The sequence below is a fragment of the Argopecten irradians genome, chromosome 2, assembly GCF_041381155.1.
Source record: "Argopecten irradians isolate NY chromosome 2, Ai_NY, whole genome shotgun sequence".
Classification (NCBI taxonomy): Eukaryota; Metazoa; Mollusca; class Bivalvia; order Pectinida; family Pectinidae; genus Argopecten; species Argopecten irradians.
The window spans coordinates 55,499,156-55,521,557 of NC_091135.1; the positions used below are offsets into that span (position 1 = coordinate 55,499,156).

A 22,402-nucleotide genomic window follows, 5' to 3' on the forward strand; every position below is an offset into this window, starting at 1 on the left:
CCTTAGGACCATGTACAGGGTAATCCTATGGACCATGTTTAACCCTAGTAGTGCTGTATTGTCTCATATTGGGATAGTACCGAGTGCTGAATTGTTTGGAAAATTTAAAAAAAAAAAATTTTTTTTTCTTCATTCTTAAATACCAAGAAGCATCCAAATAATATGTTTGATACACTCAGTGGTCATTTGAAAGTCGATAGACTTCAGTTTGTTTCAAGAAAAAGGTCTTATCATCCTGGGTCAATACATTGAAGGACTAATTTTCCTGAAATGCTAATTGGAATTAGAATAGGTTGACTGTTAAATTTCAGATGAAAGTTAAATGGGTGGAGACCAACAGTTAAGGTGGAAAAGGACATTGAAAAAGAATTGCCTATATTACTGTAATAACCTTTTCTGAAACTGAGCAATTTACATCACTTATAATTACAGAAGGGAAATATTAAAGTTATATAAATGGTAGGGCTGGAGATGTTCATATTCATATTGAGCTACTCTTTCTATGAAAATAAGCAATTCTAGATACAACTAGTTTTATAGTCAAACTTTTTAAAGCTTTTCCAGACTGAATGGTACAGAAAAATTTGGTTTACAAATAAGGATTTGAGAAAAGAAAACACTCAATTGGAGGGTGTGTGGATAGGATTGGGTTGGATGCAAGTTGATGTATCACAGATATGAAAATGCACTCAAAATAAAATTTGATCAAAACCTTATGGGGGAGTATGAAGGAAAAGGGATACTGTTAAACTTATTGCTGTCACTTGTATAAGGTTTTTATAAAATGAAAATAATGATAATAAAAATAAAATTGGGAGATGGGAGTGAATTTTGTAATGGAGTTGGTGCTGGTAGAGTTAAAACAAGTGAAGGAATTGATCTGTCGGGTAACATAGGAACAGCTCTATACAAGTAAAATCAAATAAAAAATTTGGAGAATTGTATTGATTTGAATGATTATCAGCAAGGAAGAAAATTTAAGTATAAATCAATATATCCTCTTGTCCTTTTTAAAATCCACACCAAGATATGACACAGAGTTCATTTTGTGTGTCAGCTCACACTGCTAGCATGGAAACCATCGAAAATATTTGATACCTGCCAAGTAGTCATTAGTGGTAGGTACATACACCATAATGGGCCCAATAAATACCCACATCCTTTTACAGTCGTTAGTGATACATACCATAATGGGCCCAATAAATACACATGTCCTTTTACAGTTGTTAGTGATACTACCATAATGGGCCCAATAAATACACATGTCCTTTTATAGTCGTTAGTGATACATACCATAATGGGCCCAATAAATACCCACATCCTTTTACAGTCGTTAGTGATACATACCATAATGGGTCCAATAAATACACATGTCCTTTTATAGTCGTTAGTGATACATACCATAATGGGCCCAATAAATACCCACATCCTTTTACAGTCGTTAGTGATACATACCATAATGGGTCCAATAAATACACATGTCCTTTTATAGTCGTTAGTGATACATACCATAATGGGCCCAATAAATACCCACATCCTTTTACAGTCGTTAGTGATACATACCATAATGGGCCAATAAATACCACATCCTTTTAATCGGGATCATAATGGCCAATAAATACACATGTCCTTTTACAGTCGTAAGTGATACATACCATAATGGGTCCAATAAATACCAATGTCCTTTTACAGTTGTTAGTGATACATACCATTATGGGCCCAATAAATACCCACATCCTTTTACAGTCGTTAGTGATACATACCATAATGGGCCCAATAAATACCCACATCCTTTTACAGTCGTTTGTGATACATACCATAATGGGCCCAATAAATACTCACATCCTTTTACAGTCGTTAGTGATACATACCATAATGGGTCCAATAAATACCCTCGTCCTTTTACAGTTGTTAGTGATACATACATAATGGGCCCAATAAATATACCCATGTCCTTTTACAGTCGTTAGTGATACATACCATAATGGGCCCAATAAATACTCACATCCTTTTACAGTCGTTAGTGATACATACCATAATGGGTCCAATAAATACACATGTCCTTTTACAGTTGTTAGTGATACATACCATAATGGGCCCAATAAATACCCACATCCTTTTACAGTCGTTAGTGATACATACCATAATGGGCCCAATAAATACTCACATCCTTTTACAGTCGTTAGTGATACATACCATAATCGGTCCAATAAATACACATGTCCTTTTACAGTCGTTAGTGATACGTACCATAATGGGTCCAATTAATACCCATGTCCTTTTACAGTCGTTAGTGATACATACATAATGGGCCCAATAAATATACCCATGTCCTTTTACAGTCGTTAGTGATACATACCATAATGGGCCCAATAAATACCCATGTCCTTTTACAGTCGTTAGTGATAAATACATAATGGGCCCAATAAATACCCATGTCCTTTTACAGTTGTTAGTGATACATACATAATGGGCCCAATAAATATACCCATGTCCTTTTACAGTCGTTAGTGATACATACCATAATTGACCCAATAAATACCCACATCCTTTTACAGTCGTTAGTGATAAATACATAATGGGTCCAATAAATACACATGTCCTTTTACAGTTGTTAGTGATACATACCATAATGGGCCCAATAAATACCCTCGTCCTTTTACAGTTGTTAGTCATACATACATAATGGGCCCAATAAATATACCCATGTCCTTTTACAGTCGTTAGTGATACATACCATAATGGGCCCAATAAATACCCATGTCCTTTTACAGTCGTTAGTGATACATACCATAATGGGCCCAATAAATACCCATGTCCTTTTACAGTCGTTAGTGATACATAACATAATGGGCCCAATAAATACCTATGTCCTTTTACAGTCGTTAGTGATACATACATAATGGGCCCAATAAATACCTATGTCCTTTTACAGTCGTTAGTGATACATACCATAATGGGCCCAATAGATACTCTTGTCCTTTTACAGTCGTTAGTGATACATACCATAATGGGCCCAATAAATACCCACATCCTTTTACAGTCGTTAGTGATACATACCATAATGGGCCCAATAAATACCTATGTCCTTTTACAGTCGTTAGTGATACATACCATAATGGGCCCAATAGATACTCTTGTCCTTTTACAGTCGTTAGTGATACATACCATAATGGGCCCAATAAATACCCACATCCTTTTACAGTCGTTAGTGATACATACCATAATGGGCCCAATAAATACCCACATCCTTTTACAGTCGTTAGTGATACATACCATAATGGGCCCAATAGATACTCTCGTCCTTTTACAGTTGTTAGTGATACATACCATAATGGGCCCAATAAATACCCACATCCTTTTACAGTCGTTAGTCATACATACCATAATGGGCCCAATAGATACCCTCGTCCTTTCACAGTCGTTAGTGATGCATACCATAATGGGCTCCATAAATACCCACATCCTTTTACAGTCGTAAGTGATACAAACCATAATGGGCCCAATAAATACCCATGTCTTTTTACAGTCGTTAGTGATACATACCACAATGGACCCAATAAATACCTAATCCTTTTACAGTTGTGAGTGATACATACCATAATAGACCCAATAAATACCCATGTCCTTTTACAGTTGTTAGTGATACATACCATAATGGGCCCAATAAATACCCACATCCTTTTACAGTCGTTAGTGATACATACCATAATGGGCCCAATAAATACCCATGTCCTTTTACAGTCGTTAGTGATACATACCATAATGGACCCAATAAATACCCATGTCCTTTTACAGTTGTTAGTGATACATACCATAATGGACCCAATAAATACCATGTCCTTTTACAGTTGTGAGTGATACATACCATAATAGACCCAATAAATACCCATGTCCTTTTACAGTTGTTAGTGATACATACCATAATGGGCCCAATAAATACCCACATCCTTTTACAGTTGTTAGTGATACATACCATAATGGACCCAATAAATACCCTTGTCCTTTTACTGTCGTAAGTGATACGTACCATAATGGGTCCAATTAATACCCATGTCCTTTTACAGTTGTTAGTGATACATACCATAATGGGCCCAATAAATACCCTTGTCCTTTTACAGTTGTTAGTGATACATACCATAATGGACCCAATAAATACCCATGTCCTTTTACAGTTGTTAGTGATACATACCATAATGGGCCCAATAAATACCCACGTCCTTTTACAGTTGTTAGTGATACATACCATAATGGGCCCAATAAATACCCTTGTCCTTTTACAGTCGTTAGTGATACATACCATAATGGACCCAATTAATACCCATGTCCTTTTACAGTTGTTAGTGATACATACCATAATGGGCCCAATTAATACCCATGTCCTTTTACAGTTGTTAGTGATACATACCATAATGGGTCCAATAAATACCCTCGTCCTTTTACAGTTGTTAGTCATACATACCATAATGGGCCCAATAAATACCCATGTCCTTTTACAGTTGTTAGTGATACATACCATAATGGGTCCAATAAATACCCTCGTCCTTTTACAGTTGTTAGTCATACATACATAATGGGCCCAATAAATACTCACATCCTTTTACAGTTGTTAGTGATACATACATAATGGGTCCAATTAATACCCATGTCCTTTTACAGTTGTTAGTGATACATACCATAATGGGTCCAATAAATACTCACATCCTTTTACAGTTGTTAGTGATACATACCATAATGGACCCAATAAATACCCTTGTCCTTTTACAGTTGTTAGTGATACATACCATAATGGAACCAATAAATACCTAATCCTTTTACAGTTGTTAGTGATACATACCATAATGGACCCAATAAATACCCATGTCCTTTTACAGTTGTAAGTAATACATACCAATAAATACCTACATTTAAAAAAAAAACTCTTTTTTTTTTTTTTTAGATGACCCAATGTCATTTATGTCATTTATGTAATAAGACTTTACATATCAAGGGCTGATATTTCAACTGCATTTGTCATTATAAATCAATCAAATGTATTTACATCTAGAATGACTGATGATTTAGAAATTAATATATGCCAGTTTTGTGATTGAATTGTAGACTTTAGCTATTGGAATAATGCAAAACTGATAGAAATGTCCAAATAAGTGTCCACCTAATTTTGCTTTATGTGTTTCACCCTGGGTATATCTTAGGCTAACTACACCAATCAAATTCTACCTTATAAAACTCATGCTGGGCCATATTGTTCAATGGTAAGGTGACACACACTGATTTTTAATAAGACTAAATTTGACACATGTTCTCAGTATTTAAACAGTGCTTTATACATGTACCTTAAAAGGAGAGAGAAAAGCCATCAACTTTTCTTTCTGCTTTGACACACCACTTCAGGTCCATGCAAAGTGTTTTGAAAAATTAATCAAACAAATTGATTCTGTCGGACTGTTGACTGTACGGATTTAGAGTTGTTAAAGATCACTGGCTATATAGAGTTATTGTTACTAACTGTAATACCACAGGTCTATATAAACATATAGCGACCACCTTACCCTAAGATTGATCACAACGGATTAAATCCACTATTGACATAGTTCCTAACTATATGGATACAGGACTGGACAATTAGATTCAATGGTAAAAGCTGTTCCCTCTGTTAGAAGTTCTGGGCTGAGTTCTGACTTTTGATTTTGTCCTGATACATTTAGTGTCCTATTAAAGGCCCACTGTATTCCCGAAACAATTATTTTAAGTTTATTAATAACATCAGAAGATATCTTTATGCTGGGTTTAAAATCAATTATTCTAGATAGCTTATATTTCCGGTGTCTATCTAGACTTATAATGTCTATAGTTGGAATCTTGTTCCTAAGTTGTCACCAGATTTCTGTAACACTCAGAATCAGTAACAACACTCCACTCGTTAATTGATACATTTTCACTGTTGGCATTGTTCAGTGCATGACTGCCAGTCACTTAGTTTGACGTCATTATCACTGTGACGTCAGCATTGTCGTGTTGGCGATCATGGGAGATAGCCAATGGCTGGTCTGTCCATGATGATAGTGGCATGTTTATTCGTTATAATTCAACACTTCATTAAATTTGCTGTCGTCTAGTTGGCATTCATTCTTCTATAATTGCATACTGTTTGATTTGGTATATATATCCAAATCCTAAACTCTTTCCTTTGAAATTAACTTAATAGCAGACGATGTAAAAACCTTGGCCAATTACTATATGTCATATTTCAGTGTAGCATTACACATTTAAAACACTGAGCTATGTGTTGGCTGTCAAAGTGTTATTTAAATGTGATTATGGGTCAGTGTTGTGAATTCCCAGCGGAGAAACATGATCGAGCTTTTAGTTTCTTTTCAGAATCTGTTCAATTAACCTGACAAATGTTTAATCTATATATAGCTAACCCTGTATGTAGTTGCTGATATTATGTTGTTTGTTCCCAATAAGTTGAGATTTGTACCACAGACCTTGTCTATGCCCTAAGTCAATACCATTTACCTATCGACAAAGCAATGTGAGCTGCCCATCAGAAATATATTTTAGTATTATCCTTTGTACACTCTATACTTCTGATCAATACCACGGCACATCCTCAAATTAAACTTCGTCCTCTGTGGCGTTTTTGTAATAGTTCAATATCACCATTCATTTGACAATTGTTGAATTTCCTTACTCAAACATTTGAGCCGATAGGATCATGATTTGGCTCATACATGTTTACATATGTGTTGCTATACAGATCAAGCTGACATCAGTCATGTTAAATTTGTTACCTCTCAAGATTAAACACAAAAAACACTTTTCTCCAGTATTTACACTGTCTTAATTAAAAACAACTGTAGACATATTTGTACGAATTAAACAAAATGTATTTTTATCTTTTACCTGGTGACTCGCTCCTGTAATTTGTGACTCTGTTCTAGGCTGCGAGCTATACCTTGTGAGTTGCACTTGTAATTTGTGACTCTGTCAGGACCATATCAGGTCCTGACAAAGTGTTGTTATTTGCAGGTTGATCTGAAATCCATGATGGCCGCCCTGACACCATATCTAATTAATTTCCCATATGACTGTTGCCTAGGTAGTCAGATGACCATTAAGGCCCTTGGGCCTTTTGTTCCCCTTTTCCACATTAATCATAGTTGCTCCTCCCTCCTTCCAATTTCACATTTGCCCCATTCCCCCCTCCGAGTTTCATTTTTACCTCCCTCCCAAATCTAATTTGCCCCTCCCTCGTCCCATTCACAGTTAATCACAGTTACCTTTTGCCCCACCTCCTACAGTTGTACCCTAACATTGTTTGCCCTATATCCCACAGAAAGACTCCTATGACACACTCCCTCTAACAATAGAGGTCCTTATGTTGCGATCGATTGTATTTCCAGGTGATCAGTTTCCTCCAAACAGCTTTATTCTATTTGTGAAATGGCTGATGAAATTACCATCCTTTTAATTCAATACAACTGTAAATATGTGTTGCCTTATAGTACTTCATGTCAAACTCAGTGGGGGCAATCTGTATTTATTATTTTTATATCCGAGTCAAATTTACAGGTCAGATCTAAATCTAAAGAATTCAGTCAGGTGTTAAATAAAGGGATGTTTATGTTAGCAACTGATCGAGGATGGAGTATGTAAGATATAATAGTAAAGGGTAGCTATAGAGAGGTCCAGGTACTGACCATACAGAATACTGACCATACAGAATACTGACCATCATAGTAGATAGCCTGTGTGATGTAACAGAGTATGTAAGTATACCATAAGCAGATTTGTTACGTCAGCCTCTAAACTGCTCATGATATAGAAATTTTCACTCTTGATAAATATCGATATTTGTTTTATATAGGTTGACTGGAATTGTTCGATAACTTATAAAAAAGTCGTTTGAATCATAAAAGTCATGGAAATATGCATAAGTAAAGCTTACATGCCAATGTACGATACCAGCAATTGTTTTTCCTCTCCTCAATTTTGACCATCATATTCTGTTAATCTATTTTCTTGTGGATACATTTGAGATTTTGTGAAAGCAAATTAGCAAAATTTCCAGGCAGCTAAAATATTCCTATTTTAACAGAATTTGAATATTTTGAATCCTTGATGATTGCTGTGTACTGTACGTATAAGATGTTTGAAGCTATTTTTGTGTCAAGTTCTTTGTGTCTTTTTTTACAAGCAGAAGTCTGAATCTGGGATGTAAGTTTGTGAAAAAATACATAACAGTGTACTAGAAATTATCATTGGATGTCATGAAGACTCTTAACCATCAAGATATTATGGTCAAGGTCATTCATATTACATGTAACAAACTTGGTAACCCTTCATCTCAGCCACACAATAAAGAGGTAGGAAATAGGTCAGATCTGAAAGAGGTCATAGTTAGCAACGAGTTATATCAATAACTATGATCAAATTATACCCATCTTATTAGATCACCTGACCATAGGTCATAGTGACCTATTGTGATAGTCTTTTGTACGTGGTCGTCCTTCGTCCGTCGTGCGTCATGCGACGTCCGACGTCCGTTAAAATTTCCTTGTGAACGTGATAACTTGAGTAAATTTTCACCGAGCTTAATGAAACTTTATATGTAGACTAACATTGGAATGATCTCAGACAAGTAAGAAAATCAGTATGATTCAACAGAAATTTATGGAGTTATTGCCCTTTGCACTAATAATTACTATTGGACATTGTGAACGCAATAACTTTAGTAAATATGAACCAAGCTTAATGAAACTTTGTGAGTAGACTAACATTGGAAAGATCTCAGACGAGTTCAAAAATGAACTTGATTCAATAGTAAATTATGGAGTAATTACCCTTAACACTAATATTTATTATTGGGCCTTGTGAATGCGATAACTTGAGTAAATATAAACCGAGCTTAAGGAAACTTTGTATGTAGACTAATATTTTAAAGATCTTGGAGGATTTTTAGAATCAGCTTGATTCGACAGTAATTTACGTAGTTATTGTCCTTTGCACTTACCTTGTGAACATGATAACGTGAGTAAATATAATCCATGCTTACTGAAACTTTGTATGTAGACTAACATTTAAAAGATATTGGACGAGTTTGAAAATTAGGTTGTTTTGCAGATAATTACGGAGTAATTGTCTTTTGCACTAAGAATTATTATTGGACATTTTGAACACGATAATTCGAATAAATGTGAACCAAGCACAAATAATTATTATTGGACATTGTGAACTTGACAACTTGAGTAAATATGCACCAAGCTTAATGAAACTTTGTATGTAAACCTATAAGATCTATCAATGTCCTATTTTGTGAGCAAAGGACATCAGTTGGCTAGTAAATGACATCCATAATTTATATCAAATATCAGGTGACTGTTAAGGCCCATGGCCCTCTTGTTTAGTCCCAGTTATATATAATTTCATTTGACCAGTTTGATTTAATGCTGTTTGAACCTCATCAAAGTTTTATGAATCTGTTAAAGCTTGTTGGTTTGAATGTCCACCCACAGAGTTATATTGATGTAATGACAAAACTGGAGAATGTAAAAATAAGTGTATTGTTTGGGCTGTAGTAATCCTCACAGTTGGTGTTACTCATTGTTTACATCATTGACAGTTAATTATGTCAGTTTTGATGACATGGAAAAAATCTGGGTGATTATGTTTCTTTAAATTGAGCTGTGATTCCAAACTTCTACAATACAAAGTTTATGTTTAAGTATAAAACAGTTATGGACTGGAAGTCATGATGAGATTCAGGTGAGTATCATAAATGTTTTTGACTCTTAACTGGTGGAGTTTTATAAGACAATGGAGTGTAAAGTAATATATCACTTATAACATATATCTTACTGGTCATGTAATGTTGATGTAATAACATTTTCAATTATCAACTGTTTTCTTAGAATTGTTGTTGCATGTGCGATAGGTATTTAAATTGACCTTCATAAAAGGGTACAAAATTACTTTATAGTTTACCAATAACCTTGCCATGAAAAATAGCTCTTTCATGTTTATACAGAAAAGATAATAATTAACAGAGAAGATAGGATCAAGTAAATACCACAGCCCAGATACCAAAACATCACATTGGTTTCTCATTTGTATTTCCATGTCCTTTTAACAACATATGAAGATGTGCAAAAATTTGATGGTGGACAAAATTCTGTAATTTCAAAAAAAAAAATAGTTATAACCCAAGGCAACCACCTGGCAACCATATTGTGTAGACCAAGATAAAGTAACATACTCCTGGACGTATTTGGGAGCAGGGCAAATAGTATTACCAATTCCTAATTGTCAGAAAAGGATGACTTGTGGTAGGGCGGGGGGCTGGTGGTGACTTGTGGTAGGGGGGGTGGGGCTGGTGGTGGACTATAGTCAGAAAATGATGACTTGTGGTTAGGGGGCTTGTGGTGGACTTTAGTTAGAAAAGGATGACTTGTGGTTAGGGGGCTTGTGGTGGACTATAGTCAGAAAAGGATGACTTGTGGTAAGTGGCTGGTGGTGGACTATAGTCAGAAAAGGATGACTTGTGGTAAGGGGGCTGGTGGTGGACTTTAGTCAGAAGAGGATGACTTGTGGTAAGGAGGGCTGGTGGTGGACTATAGTCAGAAAAGGATGACTTGTGGTTAGGGGGCTTGTAGTGACTTGTGGTAAGGGGGCTGGTGGTGGACTTTGGTCAGGAAAGGATGACTTGTGGTAAGGGGGCTGGTGGTGGACTATAGTCAGAAAAGGATGACTTGTGGTTAGGGGGCTGGTGGTGGTGATGGACTATAGTCAGAAAAGGATGACTTTTGGTAAGGGGGCTGGTGGTGGTCTATAGTCAGAAAAGGATGACTTGTGGTAAGAGGGCTGGTGGTGAACTATAGTCAGAAAAGGATATTTTGTGGTTAGGGGGCTGGTGGTGGTGGACTATAGTCAGAAAAGGATTACTTGTGGTAAGGAGGCTGGTGGTGAACTATAGTCAGAAAAGCATGACTTGTGGTAAGGGGGCTGGTGGTGGACTTTAGTCAGAAAAGGATGACTTGTGGTAAGGTGCTAATGGTGGACTATAGTCAGAAAAGGATGACTTGTGGTTAGGGGGCTGGTGGTGGTGGACTATAGTCAGAAAACGATGACTTGTGGTAAGGGGGCTGGTGGTGGACTATAGTCAGAAAAGGATGACTTGTGGTTAGGGGGCTGGTGGTGGACTTTAGTCAGAAAAGGATGACTTTTGGTATGGGGGCTGGTGGTGGACTATAGTCAGAAAAGGATGACTTGTGGTTAGGGGGCTGGTGGTGGACTTTAGTCAGAAAAGGATGACTTTTGGTATGGGGGCTGGTGGTGGACTTTAGTCAGAAAAGGATGACTTGTTGTGATTGAGGAGGCTGGCGATGGTGGACTATAGTCAGAAAAGGATGACTTGTGGTAAGGGGGCTGGTGGTGGACTATAGTCAGAAAAGGATGACTCGTGGTAAGGGGGCTGGTGATGGACTATAGTCAGAAAAGGCTGACTTGTGGTAAAGGGACTAGTGGTGGTTGACTATAGTCAGAAAAGGATGACTTGTGGTAAGGTGCTGGTGGTGGACTATAGTCAAAAAATGATGACTTGAGGTAAGGGGGCTGGAATTAAGGGGGCTGGTGGTGGTGGACTATAGTCAGAAAAGGATGACTTGTGGTAAGGGGGCTGGTGGTGGACTATAGTCAGAAAAGGATGACTTGTGGTAAGGGGGCTTGTGGTGGACTATAGTCAGAAGAGGATGATTTTGTGGTAAGGGGGCTGGTGGTGGTGGACTATTTTGATAGTAATGGCTATCCAAGCCAGGTGGCCACTGAGGGTTTAAGAATGTCTGATGTTTTAAATCACTGTTGGATTTGTGGTAAAATGTCTGACGCCTTAACCACTTAACTTTCCTTCACCGTAGTTGAAGTCAAATAAATTTAAACTGTTTATCAAATCAGTGTTCATGGTGTACATATAACTGCAAGTATACAACCCATAAATATTTAGACCAGAGTATTTGATAAATAATACAGGCCCATTGGATCTCTTCTTTTAAGTTCTGTGAGCAACCACCACATATATCAATCATGACATCTCTCTATATACCAAAGGATATGATTCACAATATCTTTATTTACCAGTTATTCTGTTGGAAGGGAGGTAACTCCTCTAGGACAGATTGAAACAATTTATTAGTTCACATATGCATAAGAAGCAAATTCCAGTACACCTACCAATACCACTTTGAAATAAATCAAGAGCATTTATTAATACCGTCCCCTGCTCTGTCCCATCCTGTCACATCCCATGCTTTTTTGAAAGTCTCAGTATACAATATTTATGTCTTAGGTATCGGTCCATCATCAGTCCAGAACATTTTACTTTTTTTAATTTCTTTTTCAAAAAACAGGAAGAGTTATAAGACCCTTTACTAAAATTATGAATTTCATGACTCTGGTACCTCAGATTTTCCCCATGGGGAGGGGGTTATTTTATTATAATTCATATAGAAAAAAACTCATTATTTGTTAAATTCCTATAGGAAACAAGTCAAACTTGGTTAGAACATATTAAAGACATATCGTCTGTGAAGAACCCTTATGTAGAAGAACAGGAAAATACACATTCGTGTTGAGTGCCCCGACGAGGAATCCAACCTGGGTCTCCAGCGTGGAAATCTATGGCTCTACCGTCCGAGCCAAAGAAGCATATGCTCCGTCAGCTGAGTGACAGAGACCGTATTTAACATTATTTACAAGTCACACCGACCCGCTCCTTTTACACTTAGGGGCCTAACAGTCTGGTCCCAAATGGGGTCAAAATTACAAAGACATGTTTAAATTTTCCTGTTGACTCAGATAAGGTGAAATCAAATATTCTTCATGGATGGAATGGTTCCCATGTAGTGAATCAATGTTACCATAAAGGAAATAAGCTAATGACTTCTGGATCTATTGAATAATAATACTATTTGCACACATCTGTTCTTACTGAAATCCAGGGGCCATCAAGAGTAAACACTCAGGTAATTGTTAGGGCCTATGGGCCTACTGGTTTGTTTTTTTACCTGGTTAAATGCCTGCATTTTGTTATTGTGAATCTTTTTAATTGTGCTTCATTTCCTGTTCAAGTAATGATCTTGATTTGAATCCCCAACAACTTGAATGAGAAGCTGAATGATTAAATGGTATTGTGAGACAGTTACAACTATAAAGTGTGTTTATAGTTCCCCTGACCGTTGTGTTCATTACCAAGCTTTAGGAACAAAGGCAGAATCAAGTCCTAGAGGGCAATTTGAAAACCCAGATCTAAACTCAGACCTTACCCTCAGGTAATTGGTACTTTTGGTGGCTTTGTTCGTAAATTAAATCAATACCATCATCAAAAGTAATAATAATAATAAAATCTTTTATTTAACCAGGGTTACATATTTAGACAAGTCTAATTTACAATATGGCCCTGCATCAATATATACAGTTATCACAGACAACAGTTTAATACAGACAATACCTTAATTTAAAAGACATATACATTCATATCAACATGTAAATATGGTTGCTTTCTGAAATATTGGTAGAAAGTATAAAACTAACATTGTGAAAACACATCCTTTAAATATTTTTGTTTAAAAACAGCAACACTGGGGGCATTTCTAATATCATTGTTCAATCCATTTAGTAAATTGGAACAAGTGTAAACAAATGAACGCTTAAAATAACTTGTTCTAGCATTAGGAATATAAAACTTATTTGAAATTGAAGATCTGGTATTTCTCATACTAACATCCCTAATATAGGTAAACATGTTACTGAAGACACTAGGAGTATCCCCATGTAAAATTTTGTAAGCAAGAACAGCTTTCCTAAAAATAAAATAGTTTTCTATTGGCAGCCACTTCAACTGAGTAAAAAGTACTTTGGATGGTGTTAAAATATCTCTAACATTTAGTAAAACTCTTGCTGCTCTTTTTTGCAGTTTGCACAATTTATGAATATAAGATTTGTTACTGGCCTCACTCCAAACAACAGAGCAATATATAAATTGTGGAAAAAACTATACTTTGGTAAACTTTTTTCAGAACATCATTTGACATAAATGGCCTTAGCCTTTTCAGAACACCAATCTTTTTTGAGACTTTCTTAGATACATAGTCAATATGGTCTTTCCATGAAAGACAACGGTCAACAAAAACTCCAAGGAGTTTAGCACAATGTACAGATTCAATATGAAAATCATTTTATTTTAAATTCAACTCTCGGCATTTGGATAACCTCTGTGCTGATCCAATCATCATGCACTGGGTTTTGTTCAAATTCAGACTAAGTTAAAGTTGTATTTCTTGTAATTTTCACTGTAACGATATGTCGTTTTACATTTGATATTTGCATATGGACATGTAACTTGATGATTTAGCTCCCCAAAACCATATGTCAGTCTATAAAAGAGCCGAAATCTAGGGATCATATATTCCTGGTTTTGAATAAAATGCCTTCAATCTCCGCCATATTCAGTACCTTCGGGTTTTGTCGGAAATCCGAATCATATCACGTGACTGACGTCCACACGTCCTGCACGTGGTGATCCAGGTAACTAGGGTAAGCGCACATGTGTTTGTTTACGTTTACCTTGTGGCTAATATGAGCAAATCGTGCTGGTTCATGTCCACAGAGCGAGTATTTGAAACATCTAATTCACACAATGTGCGAGCATTAGTTTCTTTGTAGATCCAGTCTGCTGAGGTCGACCACGTGTTTTATTTATGAAAAATTGTTGACATTTTTCTTGGTTTCACAACACTCGTGTTACTTCGAGATTGTCGTGGCGATGTTCGGAAGAGTTCGGAATGAATCGGCATCTTTCGAGCCTATTTTTTACGTGTACACGTTAAAAAGATTTTTTCACTTTTATAATTAAAATACTTCCAGTGCTGCAATTTAATAAAAAGTGTTAAAATTAGAAAGTTTAAACCTCGGACAGACGGAGAAAAATGTGTATAGCACCTATACAGTTTTTACTATGACAAAAAGAGCGAAAGTGATAGACCATACAACTTTAAAAAGTGTACCTGGATTAGTAATCATCTCTGAATATGCTTAGGTTTCAAGATATTGAAAGCAAAGATACCATTTCTTACTGTGTTTGCACTAAATAATAACTTATCTTCCATACCAACCATATACTCTCCATAACAACCATACACTATCCATACCACCCATACACCCTCCATACCAACCATACACTATCCATACCAACCACACATTCTCAATACCAACCATACACTCTCCATACCAACCATTCACTCTCCATACCAACCATACACTCTCCATACCAACCATACATTCTCAATACCAACCATACACTCTCCATACCAACCATACTCTCCTAACCAACCATACACTCTCCATACCAACCATAAACTCTCCATACCAACCATACATTCTCCATACCAACCACACATTCTCAATACCAACCATACACTCTCCATACCAACCATACACTCTCCTAACCAACCATACACTCTCCATACCAACCATAAACTTTCCATACCAACCATACAATTTCCATACCAATCATTCACTCTCCATACCAACCATACACTCTCCATACCAACCATACTCTCTCCATACCAACCATACACTCTCCATACCAACCATACACTCTCCATATCAACCAAACACTATCCATACCACCCATACACCCTCCATACCAACGATGCACTCTTTTTATCAACCATACACTCTCCTTATCAACCATACACTCTCCATACCAACCATACACTCTCCATACTACCTATACACTCTTCATACAAATCATTCACTCTCCATACCACCCATTCACTCTCCATACCAACCATGCACCCTTCATACCAACGATACACTCTCCTTACCAACCATACACTCTCCATACCAACCATACACTATCCATACCAACCATACACTCTCCATAAAAACTCCAAGGAGTTTTGCACGATGTACAGATTCAATATGAAAATCATTTTATTTTAAATTCAACTCTCGGCATTTGGATAACCTCTGTGCTGATCCAATCATCATGCACTGGGTTTTGTTCAAATTCAGTTCAAATAAAAAGTGTACCTGGATTAGTAATCATCTCTGAATATGCTTAGGTTTCAAGACATTAAAAGCAAAGATACCATTTCTTACTGTGTTTGCACTAAATAATAACTTGTCTTCCATACCAACCACATACTCTCCATACCAACCATACACTCTCCATACCAACCACATACTCTCCATACCAACCATTCACTCCTCATATCAACCATTTACTCTCCATACCAACCATGCTCTCTCCATACCAACCATTCACTCTCTATACCAACCATGCACTCTCCATATCAACTGTTCACCAAGTTTGTTCACATGAATAACATTGACCTTCCTTCAATGTCACAGGGGTGAAATAGGCTTCCCAATAACCAAGAGGCTTAGAAATCTGGTATATCGCTAAAGTTAAGCTTTTTGGATTCAAGTGGTGCAAAATCTGATGAATTTAATGACCTTTTTAGAAATGTTAATGAGGCCAAATGATGTGTCTTTAAACACCTGTTTTCAATTTCTAAAACCATTGTCTAAATTCTTTCTGCACTGAATTGACCAGCACCTTCAGGACTCCTCTGTACGGATCACTGATAGTATTACTATATGCATATAGTCTTATAGTGCCTTAAAATCCTCATTTCATACAAATAAAGGAATTTCAACCAAACCAGGGCAGACCAGTAGTTAGACAAACAGGTAAAACTAACTTTTATTCAGATGATTGTGTAAACAGATGTATTTAGTTAAGATTTAGTGTAGCAAACCTCTATTGTGTACAGACCAATCTGTGATGTATGGCGTTTTTTGATGGCCACTGTCCGCCATCAGTACAATGTGTCCCCTGTCAAAATAAAGCTACAATCAAACATATGCTTAGCAACGTTTAAGTGTTAGCTTGCGATTAAACAGACAAATATATGACACCATAACGATTGCTAGTTTAATGACAGATATATTTTACTGCTACAATATATTGCCAAAGTTCTGGTTACATGGAAACTGAGATTACTTTGAATACGATAAAAATGGATTTATTGGCCTAATAACTATTTGGTTGTGAAAATAGATCTCAGAGAAAGATTATTGAGATGATTATTGGACTTGGTATGGGTTTAAAATAGGATGATTAAAGTTTAAGTTGAATGTCATGTTTTAGTATAGTGTTTAATGTCAATGTGACATTGGGCAGACTGACGGAAATCTGTATTGTAGGGAATTCAGCGTATTTCACAAGCATTGAGGTGCTACATTTCATTAAACACTAAGTTTAAAACAGGTGAGGACTAGAAACAGTCCAGAAAAACAAAAGACATCCAGGAAAAGTTGAGAAATACCTTGGGAGATATACATAACATTAGATGAAATGGGTAAATTGTCCAGTATTTGGTAGTGACCAGGTTTGACCTCTGAGCAGCAAAATGACATTACATGATGGTCAGTTTAATGTCCAGTACTCAGGATGGTGACCAATACCTAGGGACACCTAAGTAACGTCCACTACCGTGGATTATGCCCACCCGAGCCAGATCAGGAGATAGCATTTAGTGATAGCAGACATTTATTATTACAAAGGGGCTGGAAATCTCAGCACTCACAGGCCAATTTGTTTATCGGAAGATCTGAAGAAATAAAACTGCCTGGTGCCATTAGGTGTGTGGGGCCGGTATTGATCTACAAAGTCAATATCTGACCTGTACTCAGGTACAATACATCCTATTGTGGCAGACTTCCCACTAAATGGTCATCACACAATGTCACCACATCAGTTTGGCTAGGATGAATTATGCCACTTTGTCAACACCATCCGGGGTTTAATTTCTAAAGATCAACCATCACTCTGTGTAATGGAGACATCCACGGTAATTTTGAATGATAAATCATTCCAATGGACAAATTTATATCACTTATTTTAGTGGAATGAAAGTTTTGGAATTTGGCAAATTTTGAATTTCTGTTGGAAATCAGGATTAATCTTGGAAGGCTTCCACTTCAGTATGTGTGAAAATGAGGACAATTCATTCAAAGTGTCATACACCAAGAATAATAAAATGTGTTCTTATGAGGATGGAACTATGGTGAAAATCTAACAATGTCATCATCAAGTTTAAATGAGAAAGAAAAATCTTTAACCAAGAATTTTCACCAAGTGACACAAGCTCTTCAAGCAAAGCAGAAATGGCTCAATGTTTTCTCTAAGTAAGTATCAAGATATCACTGTATACTTTTGTTTACACCGCTGATGAACCATAGGGTTCAAAGTATTAAGGGATATATCAATTCTGATTCAATAGCTTAGTAGAAATCTTTTATATTCATCTAGATGAAAGATGAAAGATGGAAGAAATTATCAAAAATTAAGTTTTCTTTCAAGAAGTGTAAATGTGTAAAGGGTCACCTGTTGTAGTTATTACCTGTGTAAAGGGTCACCTGTTGTAGATGTTACCTGTGTAAAGGGTCACCTGTTGTAGATGTTACCTGTGTAAAGGGTCACCTGTTGTAGATATTACCTGTGTAAAGGGTCACCTGTTGTAGATATTACCTGTGTAAAGGGTCACCTGTTGTAGATATTACCTGTGAAAACGGTCACCTGTTGTAGATATTACCTGTGTAAAGGGTCACCTGTTGTAGGTATTACCTGTGTAAAGAGTCACCTGTTGTAGTTATTACCTGTGAAAAGGGTCACCTGTTGTAGATATTACCTGTATAAAGGGTCACCTGTTGTAGGTATTACCTGTGTAAAGGGTCACCTGTTGTAGATATTACCTGTGTAAAGGGTCACCTGTTGTAGTTATTACCTGTGAAAAGGGTCACCTGTTGTAGATATTACCTGTATAAAGGGTCACCTGTTGTAGGTATTACCTGTGTAAAGGGTCACCTGTTGTAGATATTACCTGTGTAAAGGGTCACCTGTTGTAGATGTTACCTGTGTAAAGGGTCACCTGTTGTAGATATTACCTGTGAAAACGGTCACCTGTTGTAGATATTACCTGTGTAAAGGGTCACCTGTTGTAGGTATTACCTGTGTAAAGAGTCACCTGTTGTAGTTATTACCTGTGAAAAGGGTCACCTGTTGTAGATATTACCTGTATAAAGGGTCACCTGTTGTAGGTATTACCTGTGTGAAGGGTCACCTGTTGTAGATATTACCTGTGTAAAGGGTCACCTGTTGTAGTTATTACCTGTGTAAAGGGTCACCTGTTGTAGGTATTACCTGTGTAAAGAGTCACCTGTTGTAGTTATTACCTGTGAAAAGGGTCACCTGTTGTAGATATTACCTGTATAAAGGGTCACCTGTTGTAGGTATTACCTGTGTAAAGGGTCACCTGTTGTAGATATTACCTGTGTAAAGGGTCACCTGTTGTAGTTATTACCTGTGAAAAGGGTCACCTGTTGTAGATATTACCTGTATAAAGGGTCACCTGTTGTAGGTATTACCTGTGTAAAGGGTCACCTGTTGTAGATATTACCTGTGTAAAGGGTCACCTGTTGTAGATGTTACCTGTGTAAAGGGTCACCTGTTGTAGATATTACCTGTGTAAAGGGTCACCTGTTGTAGATATTACCTGTGTAAAGGGTCACCTGTTGTAGATATTACCTGTGTAAAGGGTCACCTGTTGTAGATATTACCTGTGTAAAGGGTCACCTGTTGTAGGTATTACCTGTGTAAAGAGTCACCTGTTGTAGTTATTACCTGTGAAAAGGGTCACCTGTTGTAGATATTACCTGTATAAAGGGTCACCTGTTGTAGGTATTACCTGTGTGAAGGGTCACCTGTTGTAGATATTACCTGTGTAAAGGGTCACCTGTTGTAGTTATTACCTGTGAAAAGGGTCACCTGTTGTAGATATTGCCTGTATAAAGGGTCACCTGTTGTAGGTATTACCTGTGTAAAGGGTCACCTGTTGTAGATATTACCTGTGTAAAGGGTCACCTGTTGTTGATATTACCTGTGTAAAGGGTCACCTGTTGAAGTTATTACCCGTGTAAAGGGTCACCTGTTGTAGGTATTACCTGTGTAACGGGTCACCTGTTGTAGATATTACCTGTGTACAGGGTCACCTGTTGTAGATATTACCTGTGTAAAGGGTCACCTGTTGTAGATATTACCTGTGTAAAGGGTCACCTATTGTAGATATTACCTGTGTAAAGGGTCACCTGTTGTAGATATTACCTGTGTAAAGGGTCACCTATTGTAGATATTACCTGTGTAAAGGGTCACCTGTTGTAGATATTACCTGTGTAAAGGGTCACCTGTTTTAGATATTACCTATGTAAAGGGTCACCTGTTGTTGATAATTGTAGTTGTTATGTACAAATGGTCATGTGCCAACCTCAATATATATAATATTGTGAGAAATCACTAATCCTTACAAAACATATATATAACATTGTGAGAAATCACTTATCCTTACAAAACATATATATAATATTGTGAGAAATCACTAATCCTTACAAAACATATATATATAATATTGTGAGAAATTACTCATCCTTACAAAACATGTATATAATATTGTGAGAAGTCACTTATCCTTACAAAATATATATATAACATTGTGAGAAATCACTCATCCTTACAAAACATATATATATATAATATTGTGAGAAATTACTCATCCTTACAAAACATGTATATAATATTGTGAGAAATCACTCAACCTTACAAAATATATATATAACATTGTGAGAAATCACTCATCCTTACAAAACATATATATAATATTGTGAGAAATCAATCATCCTTACAAAACATGTATATGATATTGTGAGAAATCACTCATCCTTACAAAATATATATATAACATTGTGAGAAATCACTCATCCTTACAAAACATATATATAATATTGTGAGAAATCACTCATCCTTACAAAACATATATATAATATTTTGAGAAATCACTCATTCTTACAAAACATATATATAATATTGTGAGAAATCACTCATCCTTACAAAACATATATAAAATATTGTGAGAAATCACTCATCCTTACAAAATATATATATAACATTGTGAGAAATCACTCATCCTTACAAAACATATATATAATATTGTGAGAAATCACTCATCCTTACAAAACATATATATAATATTTTGAGAAATCACTCATTCTTACAAAACATATATATAATATTGTGAGAAATCACTCATCCTTACAAAACATATATAAAATATTGTGAGAAATCACTCATCCTTACAAAACATATATATAATATTTTGAGAAATCACTCATTCTTACAAAACATATATATAATATTGTGAGAAATCACTCATCCTTACAAAACATATATAAAATATTGTGAGAAATCACTCATCCTTACAAAACATATATATTATATTGTGAGAAATCACTCATCCTTACAAAGAATTGGAAAATGTATATTGTTACGTGATAGCAGTAGTTACAAAGGAGATGTGAATAATTAAAGTCATTAACATTGTGTGTGTACAGGTAGTAGGCTTCATCAGGTCACTACCTGTTTACAGTAAATAGTGTCATTGACACAGGTATATAATGAGTTTTTGTTATTGAGATGATATCTGGAGTTTATTAAACTTTAAATCCCTATGACATTTCTATATAAATGTTTCTCTAGACTGTCTACAAAGTTAATGACTTTCTTATCAACTTAATTATCTCGTCGTATTTCCTACTGTTGTTCGCACATTGAGTTGACAGAAAAGGACAACGCAAAATAAAAGAAAATGTCAACAGTATTTTTAATCAGAAGTAAACGTAAGCCTTAAGGGCCATGGCCTCTAAACTTGATATGGATCTTTTGATTACAATTTTGATGTTGGTAAAGAAATTGCAAAATGGCTTTTTAAAATCACAGTATTAATTGATATCTAAAATATTCATATTGTTATCCTCTTACTATACAAGTCACTGTAAATCTGTGTTTATTAATCAAGTCTAGATAGATCAGTCACAATACAGTATAGACATGTTTGGAGATTCCTAAAAAGTAAGCTATTTTTAAAACATCTCTTAGGAGTCAAAGCTGATGTTACCCTTGTAATCAGTGTAGTTGTAAGAAGGAAATAACTTCTGTTTCACCTTGTGTTCTGTGGCTTATAATTATATTCAATGGACAATAAGTCATCTGTCTTTCTTTGTCAATTCTCTGTCTTTTGTTGTCCTTCTTCTCTCTTTCTTGGTCGTCTGTCTTTCTTTATCACTTTTCTATCTTTCTTTGACATTTTCTGTCTTTCATTGTCCCTCATCTGTCTTTCTTTATCATTTCTTTGTTATTCTTTGTTCCTTGTGCCAAGTGGTACTGAATCAAGTCCCTGTGGTACTGGATCATTGGAATATCATGTCCCTGTGGTACTAGATCATA

At 36.1% G+C, this 22,402-nt stretch overlaps 1 protein-coding gene across 3 annotated transcripts in view; it reads left to right on the top strand.

Moving 5' to 3' along the window:
* LOC138316002 (putative leucine-rich repeat-containing protein DDB_G0290503) overlaps positions 1 to 22,402 on the top strand; it is a 77,701-nt gene that overhangs the window by 8,027 nt on the left and 47,272 nt on the right. Inside the window, exon 1 of one of the 3 annotated variants that reach the window (XM_069257473.1) lies at positions 7,651 to 7,775. The exons of 1 other annotated variant lie outside the window; for it this stretch is intronic. In XM_069257473.1, coding sequence (XP_069113574.1) covers positions 7,774 to 7,775 — 2 coding nt within the window. In that variant the 5' untranslated portion in view covers positions 7,651 to 7,773. Of the gene's footprint in view, positions 1 to 7,650; positions 7,776 to 17,715; positions 18,256 to 22,402 lie in introns of those variants that run through there. One more of the 3 variants, XM_069257469.1, reaches the window with a different exon arrangement.